General features: G+C 53.2%; 1 protein-coding gene across 1 annotated transcript; it reads left to right on the top strand.

Moving 5' to 3' along the window:
• Positions 1–3,700: 3,700 nt before the first annotated feature.
• Positions 3,701–10,123, top strand: KLHL35 (kelch like family member 35). The gene is made up of 6 exons (XM_068989338.1): positions 3,701–4,572; positions 5,534–5,718; positions 6,394–6,512; positions 7,380–7,568; positions 8,814–9,002; positions 9,935–10,123. The coding sequence occupies exons 1-6, from the start codon at positions 3,701–3,703 to the stop codon at positions 10,121–10,123; spliced, it is 1,743 nt and encodes a 580-aa protein (XP_068845439.1).
• Positions 10,124–10,786: the final 663 nt, after the last annotated feature.

Here is a 10,786-nt window from a genome sequence, read left to right as displayed (position 1 = left end):
AAAACGAAGCCAGAACCACAACTAGACTACCAATCCTGCTGAAATGAAGAACCAAGGCTAAGGGTTGGGCAGTTATCTGCCTGGAGCTGCACGCAGAATCCCGGCAGAGCCAGGGCCAGGTCCCAGGTGTCCTGCCCCATCCAGGTTCTTGTCCAGGCAACCTCCCCAGAGTCTGCTGCCCTCTTCCATGAAGACAAACCCCCCTTGCCTGCCCCAAAGACACCAGGCCCAATGGCCCTGCATAGAGGCAGCAAATGATCAGACACCAACCCAGGGTGCCACCTCTCTCTGGCTCCAGGACTCCAGGCCGGCCCAGAGCTGCCTTGTTCTCTCCCCCACACCCATCACGCCTGCCTGACTGTACTCCAAGGGTGGGTACACTGTTGAGTGAAAGCCATCTCAGCTCATACCATACCACAGAGCCAGGGACCATACGCTGTCCACACACACAGTCCACGAGACACAGCCCCCTGTTGTATGCAGACAGACCCCTGTCACAGAGATGAACAATCACACAGAGATGCAGACAAAGACAGGCACATGCAATGCCTGTAACCAGATACACAAAGTCCCACAATGACATGTCTGCTGTAAAGCAGGAACACAGACACTGCACAGTCACAGAGGCGGGAGGAAAACCTAGACCTCTAAGCTGCGCAGGTACATTCTTAGTCACATCTGCCCCAATGCCACATGGTCACCACATCCCCATGCACTCCCACACGCACATACACGTACCCTGGAACACCTGCACGCACACACACCCTCACATCCACGTATCACTCAAGGGCACAACCAGCGCCAGATCACCCCCAATCTGGGCACATGGATCCCCGAGTTGCACAGTCAATCCTACACCTACTCCCAGCTCCTCCCTTCTCCCCCTCCCAGGGCTGGTCCAAGAGCAGAACAAAAGCCCAGTGTCCCCTCCTCCCCTTCCCCCTTAATTCTCCCCTCCCCCCCACTCCCCCCCCCCCACCGACCAGCGTCCATCCCCTTTGTCCTCCTGCAGCTGAGCCTGAGCGGGAGTCCAGGCAGAGTGGCAGGGACATTGCACCCAGGCTGCCAGGGGTGCAGGCGGCAGGACAAACAGGAGTGGTCAGTGCAGGAGCAGCAGCCGCAGAGTGCCCAGGAGAGGTCATGGCCAGGTAAGTGCCAGGTACAGCTGGGGACTTAGGCGGCAGCGCTGCCCTGGCTGGGTGGTGTCTACAAGTCTGAGTGTGTGTGTGTAGGTGTGGGTGTGAGTGTGAAAAAGAGGGTGACATGTCAACTTCTAGGGGCTGGGTACCTCAGTCTGTGTCAGGACCCTCAGTTTGAGGTACCTAGACTCTTAGCTGGGATGAGAGAAAACTGAATCAAGCTCTGCCCAGGGAACCCTACCTTTCATGTTCCAGTGGGGTGTTCTTCAGCCCCCAGACGGGAAATCCCTAGGGCGGAAACTCGGTCTGATGTGTCAGTGTGTTCTAAGTGCCAGTGCCGTAAACAGTAGGAGAATGAATGAAAAAACACTGCTGCACTTCCCCCAAGGGGACTCCCTCCCTCTCCCCTTGTGCCAGGACGTCTCTGCAGAGAGAAGTCCTTCCTGATGCTGATGAAATCTGCCTTCTTGGATCTCAGCTCAGAGTGTGGCTGCCTTCTCAACCAGTGGAGAACAGAAGGAGGGCAGCGTGCTCCCATGACCCCTCCCAGCTCCTGCCAGTGTCCCAGGCTGCTCCTGAGACATGCCCCCACTTTGGCAAGTGTGGCTGAGCCACGGGGCATGCAGAGTGCGTGCAGGGCTCAGCCCCTCTACTTGGGCAAAGTAGTTAACTTGCTGGGACCCTGCCCACCATGGAGCTCATTTCCTTTGATGCAAAGACAGGGGATCCACTAGCAAGGATGGCCCAGGCATAAACAGTGAAAGCCAGACTGACTACTAAGCAAGATCTGACTCCCAGGGCAAAGCAGGCTCAGAGGAGGCATGGCAGCTGGGATCAGGAGAACGGAGGGAAGGGCAAGGAGCAGAGAGCAGACGTCTGCTCCCCTAGAGTAAGTGGCCACATAAAGGAGTGAGCCCCCTGTCCCCGGAGGTATGGAAGCAGAGGCTGCGTGTTCATAATGGCCAATTCATAAGCAATTCGTTACAGCCCTTCAGGCTACAGAATGCTTTCACAGACACCCCTCCTTTGACCCTCACAGCAACCTCTGAAGGGCAGGTTCTATCTATGTGACTGCTTCCTCATGACAAACTTAAAAAAGAAAAGGAAGAGTCTAAAGAAACTTCAGGTTTTTGAGGATCAAATGAAATTATGTACATAAAAGCAACTAACATATGTGATGTGCTCCCTTCCTCCCGGGTAAGGAAACATTTGTTCAGTTGGTACTATAAACCTAGCACTTCTCATACATTCCATTTAACAGTCACCAGGTCACAACCACTGCACAAGGGAGGCATTTATGACCCTGTTTCACATGAGGAAACTAAAGGGGAGCTGTTGCACAGGTCGCACAGCGAGCGAGTCAGTGGCAGAGGCAGGACCAGCACCTGGATGAGTCCTTAGAGCCAGTGTTCCCACCACCCGCCACGGGGCTTCCTAGAGAACAGAGAACTTACTAGAAAGAGGGTCAACTTCCCTCCCAGGCTGGGCGCTTAACCTCATGCCTTCTTTCCCTCTGGGTCTTTGCACAGGCTGTTCCCTCAGCTGGAGACTTCCTCCCTCCGACTCCTTTTCCTTCACCTGGCTAATTCTATCTCTTCTGTCTCTTCTCAAGGATGCCTTCCCTGACTCCCCTCCAACTGGGTGCAGTGCCCCTTCTTAGCTCCCCTAATGCTCTGTATTTCCTCAGGGGATCCCACCTCAATGGAAGCTCCAGGAGGGCAGGGACAATCTTGTTCACTGCCTTTCACAGAAAAGAGCTCTCAATAAACACCAGCTCAATATATTCACTCGACCTTGAGCAGGCACTAACTGAGCACCTACTATGGGCCAGATCCTGTACTCTTGGGGAGGGGCAGATATTAACTAGTATAATCAGTGTGTGGTTAATGGGGAGCATCTACAGAGATCCCTAGGCGAGCAGATGGGATGAGGAGAGAGGGTCAGCGCCTACTTCCCCCAAACATACTGGATCTTTGTGAGGTCACCAGAATTCCTTGACCAAAGGCTGCAGCTCCTGTCAGAGGGCTCTCATACAGGTATTTTGTATAGTTTCCAATAACCTCCCAGCCCTCTGCCTTTAGACCTTGGGAGGTAAAGTCTCCTGGCTGTTGGTAGCCACGTGGCATTGCTTTATCCTTTGTAGGAGTCCCAAAGCACTGCCTATGCTTTTGTAAATCCTTCCTTTATTAGAGTCTTCTCAAATTACCCGTTAAAAGTATGCCATCTGTCTCCTGCTGAGACTGACAGGGAAAAGCTTAGCGAGCCTGAAGCACAGGAAGAGCAATATGGCTGAAGTGGGTAAGTGGGTACAACTACGGGTCTAGCCTGTTGGGTAGGCAGGGACCAGCTCTTTGAGGCCATTTGGAATCTCGATGGGTATATGGAAGGGAGTGCGGTTGCATGAATGGGGGGGGAGGGGTGAAACACATGTTAAGATCGTGTGCACCTGCCTGGGTAAACTAGTGAACTAAAGAAGGAATGATGGAAGAGGGGCCTCTTGTCCTCTAGCAGGGCCCCAGCCAGATGGATTTGCCGACGCTGTCTGTTTTTTGCCCGGCAGGATGCTGAACGGCCCGGTGTTGGAGGAGTCGGAGTGGGGCTCCGAGGCGCCATGCGCGGGGTCCTGCCACGCGCAGCGTGTCCTGCAGACCCTGAACGCGTACCGGCGGAGCGGCATCCTCACCGACGTGGTGCTGCGAGCCGGTGGCCGCGACTTCCCGTGCCACCGCGCGGCGCTTAGCGCGGGCAGTGCCTACTTCCGCAGCTTGTTCGCGGCCGGGCGGCCAGAGCGTGGTCTGGCCGTGGTGCCCGTGGTGCCCGAGGCGCCAGGCCCCGCCGGGACAGCGGTGGCGACGGCCCTGGCCGTAGTGCTCGACTACGTGTACTGCGCGGGCGTGCGGCTGCGCGCCGAGGACGAGGCGGCCGCGGTGCTGGCGCTGGCTGAGCGGCTGGGCGTGGCGGGCCTGCGTGAGGCCTGCGCGCGCTTCCTCGAGGGTCGCCTGCGCGCCGCTAACAGCCTGGCGCTGCGCCGCGTGGCCGCCGCCTTCTCCCTCGCCTCTCTGGCTGAGCGCTGCGGCCGCGTGCTGCGCCAGGCGTTCGCCGAAGTGGCGCGCCACGCTGACTTCTTGGAGCTGACGCCTGACGAGGTGGCAGCGCTGCTGGCAGACCCGGCGCTGGGCGTGGCGCACGAGGAGGCCGTGTTCGAGGCGGCCATGCGCTGGGTGCGCCACGACGCGCCGGCCCGCCGCGGCCAGCTGCGGCGCCTGCTGGAGCACGTGCGACTGCCCCTTCTGGCGCCCGCCTACTTCCTGGAGAAGGTGGAGGCCGATGAGTTGCTGCAGGCCTGCATCGAGTGCCGCCCGCTGCTTCTCGAGGCCCGCGCCTGTTTCATCCTGGGCCGCGAGTCTAGCGCACTTCGAGCCCGGCCGCGGAGGTATGCCTCCCGCCCTGCCTTACTCAGGCATTCTTCAGCCGCTCGCACAATCCTCCACCGTCCTTTAATCCTATCACTTGATCATGCCTCTTGAATGAGATTGTCATACACTCAACAGACATTTCATAGGCTTGATTCTGGGTCCTTGAAAAATTCTCATGTACAAACTGTCCCGTGTAGTCTCCGGAGTGATTTGGAGACACCGTTTAACCTCAGGGAGCGCGGTCTTGTAAGGGGTTAAAATAGGCTGGGGAAAAATGAAAGAGGCATACTCCCACCCCTGGAACATCAGACCAAAGGCTTTGGGTGGAGTAGTCAGGATGGTCTGTCGCTCTCGAAGGAATAAGGGACAGTCTGTCTTAGTCATCAATGTATCTCCAACAGTAAGCTCAGGGCCTGGAACAAGAGTACAAGATGTTCAGTATTTGTCAAAGGAATTAGGTAGGAACTGGCTAAAGGGTTTAATAATTCTGGTGGAGTCAGAAGTCTGAGGGGTCAATGGGAGGGGAGAATGCTTTGCTAAAAGGGTGTGTACCTTGTTGGTTCAATGGATTTCGTGATTAGGGGATGGGTTTAGGAGATGGTATGGTTATAGGAGGAGGGACATGGCAAAATTACTCCCCGATGGAGGTCAAGAGAATGGGCTTGAATTCTAGCTCTGTTACTTTCAGCTATATAACCTTTGGAAAGCCAAAGTCGATTAAACAAGATAACTTTTCTAAGTAAGGGTGAGGGCTTTGTAAGCATTCTTTTCCTGTAACTTAGAGATCAGCAACATGGGGTCAGGAGTAATGATCCTCTTCCCCTCAATAGCCAGAGGGGAGGTTGAAAGTGGTAGAGTCCAACATGGGGAGGATGGGGAGCAGAAGGGGAGCAGGACCACATAGTGCAGTCGATGAGAGGGTGAAAAGGCTGAAACTTGGGTGTAGCTTAACCAGCATTGGGTTTGTCCCCCTGCCAGATTCATGGACCTAGCTGAAATGATCGTGGTCATCGGTGGTTGTGACCGAAAGGGGCTCCTGAAGCTGCCCTTCACCGACGCCTACCATCCAGACAGCCGGCGCTGGACCCCGCTGCCCAGCTTGCCTGGCTATGCTCGCTCAGAGTTCGCAACGTGTACTCTCCGCAATGACATCTATGTTTCTGGTGAGGGTGGAGGCCATAAATGGAGTCCCACAGGATTGGCTCATTATTTCATGCCCTGTTTTTCCTCCAACCAGATCCTTTTGATAACCTACAGTTGTTGATACTGTAGAGGTGGGCTTCCCTCATAGCTCAGTCGGTAAAGAATCTGCCTGCAATGCAGGAGACCTGGGTTTGATCTCTGGGTCAGGAAGATCCTCTGGAGAAGGAAATGGCGATCCACTCCAGTATTCTTGCCTGGAAAATCCTATGGACAGCGGAGCCTGGTGGGCTGCAGTCCATGGGGCCGGACTTAGTGACTAAACCACCACCACCATGCTGTAGAGGTACTGCAGAGCAATCGCTGGTGTGACTCCACCCCTTATTCAGCAGTGTTTACTTCAATTCAGATTAGTATTAACCACTTCTCTTTATCTAGCCCACCATGTGCTGTGCATTATGCTAAGCAGCTTATATTAGTTAATTCCCATGACAACACAATTTTATAGGGAGTCAACAATTTCCCTGTTGTCATGGCACAATGGCAAAGATCGATTTGATACCAGTGGACTGTGCCCTCCCTGAGATTTGGGCCCTAGAGATTCAGAGAATAAAACACAGCCCCTGCTCTCCCGGAGTGCCCTGGGGATAGGGGATAGCAAGAGGGCCTGGGGACGACAGCTGCTTCTCTCCCCCTAGGAGGCCACATCAACAGCCGTGATGTGTGGATGTTCAGCTCCCATCTGCACACCTGGATCAAAGTGGCCTCGCTGCACAGGGGCCGGTGGAGACACAAGATGGCGGTGGTGCAGGGGCAGGTAGGGGCGCCTCGCCGCTGCCACCCTGGGCCCAAGGCAGAGATCTGTGGCCTTCTCGGGGAGGGCCCTCTAGGATCCTCTCTTTAAGAAGGGATCTAGGGCACCTAAAAGAAAAAGAACTTGCTCCAAGTTGCTTAATAATGGTAATGCTAATAAAAATAGCAACGACAGTACAGTCTGGTAGTCAGGAGGTCAAGGGTGTGGGCTCTGGGGTCAAAGAACCTAGGTTTGAATCTTGACTCTGCCACTTAAGACCAACCAAAAAAAAAACAAAACCTGCCAATTATCTTTGTAAGTTACACCCCAGGTTCAGAAATGCAAATTAAATGGGTCAGTTAAGTTAGGTGGTAAACCTTTAAGAAATTACTAGCTATTTTTATAGTATTTCTATAGTAATTTTTATAGCTGTCCATAAGCATTAACTTGGTGCCAGTTATTTTGCAGATCTTATCCACATTTGGGCTTCCCTGGTGGCTCAGAGGTTAAACCGTCTGCCTGCAGTGCAGGAGACCTGGGTTTGATCCCCGGGTCGGGAAGATCCCCTGGAGAAGGAAATGGCAAACCACTCCAGTATTCTTGCCTGGAGAATCCCATGGACGGAGGAGCCTGGTGGGCTACAGTCCATGGGGTCGCAAAGAGTCGGACACGACTGAGCGACTTCACTTCACTATCCACATTCAATACCCATCCTAGAAACCAGGCCCCATTAATAGAGGAAAATCTAAGGGAGGATCAGTAGTGGCCGGGGCAGAGGCGGAGCCAGGAGCTGGGATGCTCCCTGGGTGGGACAGTTTCTCCACACCCAGCCTGCGGCTGTGGGGCGGAGATGCAGGCAGCCCTGACTCAAGGTGACCTCCTCATCCACAGCTGTTCGTAGTGGGCGGCTTCGATGGCCTGCGTCGACTGCGCAGCGTGGAACGCTACGATCCCTTCTCCAACACCTGGGCGTCCGCGGCCCCGCTCCCCGAGGCAGTAAGCTCAGCCGCTGTGGCCCCCTGCGCCGGCCGGCTCTACGTGATCGGGGGCGCTGGGCAGGATGGCGTCAGCACCAACAAGGTGGGCCAGCAGAGCGCGGGGGAGGCCTGCTGTGTGCCCAGAGCAGAGCTACCTCTTTCATGTCTTTGTCCATTTTCTTGATTTAATCGACAGCACCGAGTCGTCCTCCCCATATTTCAGGCAAGGAAATGAATTCAGAAAAAGGACTCCAAGGTCACACAGTAGGTCTGGACCTGAATGTTTGGCCTGGTGCCATATGGGTTTCAAAGATTTAAAAACTTAAGTGAGGGCAATGGTAGTTAAAGTGCTCTTCCTCCATTCGAAAATATAATACACTTATTATTGCAAATTTAGAAAACAGAAATAGAAACCATAATCTCGTCAGGTAAGGATAACTACTGCTATTAATATTTGGTACATTGCCTTCCAGGCTTCCTCTGAATTAACTTTTGCTTTTCTGTTTCAATTTTACAATCCACTAGTAAAATTTTCTATCCTGCTTTTTCTTCTTCAAACTGTAAGTACTTCCTACCTGCTTAGAGACCCTTCACAGCTATCATTTCGATGTCTGTGTAATAGTCTCCTGGGTGGCTGAATCATAGCCTATCAAATTCTCCATCTATCAAAAAATGTACAAATTTTGTACATTTAGGCTTTTTGTGAACAAAACCTTGTGGCAGCTTCCTCCCTGGCCTGATGGCCTCACAGGAATGTGGCCCTGAGATCTAACTTTCCAAAACTAGGACTCTCACTAAAGTGCCGCTCCCACACACCTTCCTGGTGTGCTTCCTGGGCTGGCTGGGGGAATGCCCTTTAGCACCTTCTTGTGCAGCAGTTCGAACATTCAGAAATTGTGGAGGGCACAGACACCTGTGGGCCTAGGAGGCCTATAGACAGCTATAGGAATGGGGGCGGCAAGACACCCCAGCTGGAACCTTGTCGCGACTTCAGCGCACCAGAAAGGAGAAAGAGGGTTGACAGTTTGTGCAGCCAGGAATGCATCTTCATAGGGGACCTGCTCTGAGAACCCTCTGCAGCGCTAATGCAGACAGTACTTCTACCTCCTGGGACACAGACCTCTTCCTGGACCTTGAAAGATGAGAAAACTTTTGACAACAGGAGTCCAGGGAGAGGGGCTAGAATGTGGAACCAGGCAGAGCACACTTGCGGGGAGGGACCCAAGCTCAGAACTGGTGGACATAGGCAAATGTGCTGAATGAGCGCCCCCAACAGAGAGAAGTGAGAGGTGTGGGCAGCGGGGCAGTCAGGGGCTGAGGCCTCACCACTGCCACTCCTGCCCCTCAGGTGCAGTGCTTTGATTCTAAGGAGGACCGGTGGAGCCTGCGGTCACCGGCTCCCTTCTCACAGCGGTGCCTTGACGCTGTCTCCCTGGAGAACACCATCTATGTGGTTGGTGGCCTTATGAGCAAAATCTTCACCTACGACCCTGGCACAGATGTCTGGGGGGAGGCAGCTGTCCTCCCCAGCCCTGTGGTGAGTGGAGGCTCCTGGGTACAGCCCTGGCACTGGTTCCATTGAGGAGGGTAAAGACTCACTTCTAAGGATCTGGATCTCAGAGGTAGTGAGTCTGACTCCATGTTAGGTGGTTTTACATGTTCTCTAGTTTAGTCCTTACAATGATAATCAGCCTTGGGCTTCAAAGGTAGGAAGACTGGCCTTAGAGAGGTTGAGGCCACCAGCAAGGCCACGTGAGGCAGAACCTGGAATCCCAGCCCCGAAGTGCTGTAGCTTTGGATGGGGAGCTTGGTCTCAGTGGCCCTGCAGTCTCTCCTGCTCTGTAGGCCACTACCTGGTAGCTTCTTGTGGGAGGAGGAAGGAGGCAGAGAGGGGCCTTGCTAAGTTCCCTTGCCTCACTGGTATTAGAGAAGGGAGGTGCTCGGCCCTCGGATGCTCTACTTCTGCATTCCTTGCCCCTCCTCACTGTTCTGTTCCCTCTCCAAAGCTCCTGAGAGTATCTAGGGATGTGGATGGATTGGTGGTCCTTGCCAGTTCTGATCTCCAGTAATTCTAGGAGCCTAAGATTTCTGGCTTCTCTGAGATCCGAAGATGGTGGTGGTGGTAATTACTGTTATTGGAGTGCTTACTATAATCCAGGCACTACGTAAAATGCTTTATGTGCTTTCTCATTAAGTTAAAGGAACGTTATGAAGAAGGTACTGTTATTCTTACTTGGCAGGTGAGGAAACTGAGGCCCAGTGAGGTGAAATGACTTGTCTAAGGTCATTCATTTAGTAAGGGTCAGGCCAGAGCTTCAAGTCAGGTCCATCCAATTCCTACTTCTCTACCATCCAGACTGTCTGCTCATACTCTGGGTCAAAGTTTTGTTGTCTGGCCTAGCCTGTTAGGGACAGAGGGAGCCCCTGGCCGGACCACATAGCTAATTGTCTTTTTGTCTGTCCCCCCAGGAGAGCTGTGGCGTGACTGTGTGTGATGGGAAAGTCCACATCCTCGGCGGGCGGGATGATCTCGGGGAAAGCACCGACAGGGTCTTCACCTTTGACCCCAGCAGTGGGCAGGTGGAGGCCCAGCCGTCCCTGCAGCGCTGCACGAGCTCCCATGGCTGCGTCACCATCGTCCAGAGCCTGGGCAGGTGACTCATACTTGAGGCAGGAGGTGGGAGGGGAGGGAGAACTCAGGCTCACCACTGCTCCCCTTATGACACCTCCATGTAAACAGCATCTTAACTTACTGCCCCTTTTCTTGTAGAAATAAAACCTTCTTCAAAGGTCGAGTCTGTATTCCAGCTCAAGCCTCCTTTGCCTGGAGAAGTAATACCCAATATCTGCTCCCTGCTATGACTCTTTACAAAGCACTTCAGCACTTCATGTTACTTCATTTAATAACAGTATGGACATTTTAAAGAATCATGAAATATTTCATGCATAAAAATATATTTTGTACAGTTTAAGAATTCTAATAAAATAAATATCTGTGTTCCCACAACCTAACTTAAGAAATAGATCATTACAAATGCCTTTGTAGGTCCCCCTATTTCCCAATCCATCCCTTCCCACGTTCCTCCCAGGAATAGTCACTATTCTTGTTTCAAATTGTGCTAAGTCACTTCTGTTGTGTCTGACCCTTTGTGACCCTATGGACTATAGCCCACCAGGCTCCTCTGTCAATGGGATTCTCCAGACAATACTGGAGTAGGTTGCCATGCCCTTTTCCAGGGCATCTTCCAGACCTAGGGATCGAACCTGCATCTCTTCTGTCTCTTGCATAAGAGATGTGGGTTCTTTACTACTAGAGCCAAC

The sequence above is a fragment of the Capricornis sumatraensis genome, chromosome 16 (assembly GCF_032405125.1).
Source record: "Capricornis sumatraensis isolate serow.1 chromosome 16, serow.2, whole genome shotgun sequence".
Lineage (NCBI taxonomy): Eukaryota > Metazoa > Chordata > Mammalia > Artiodactyla > Bovidae > Capricornis > Capricornis sumatraensis.
This window is presented reverse-complemented; position numbering and strand designations above follow the sequence as displayed.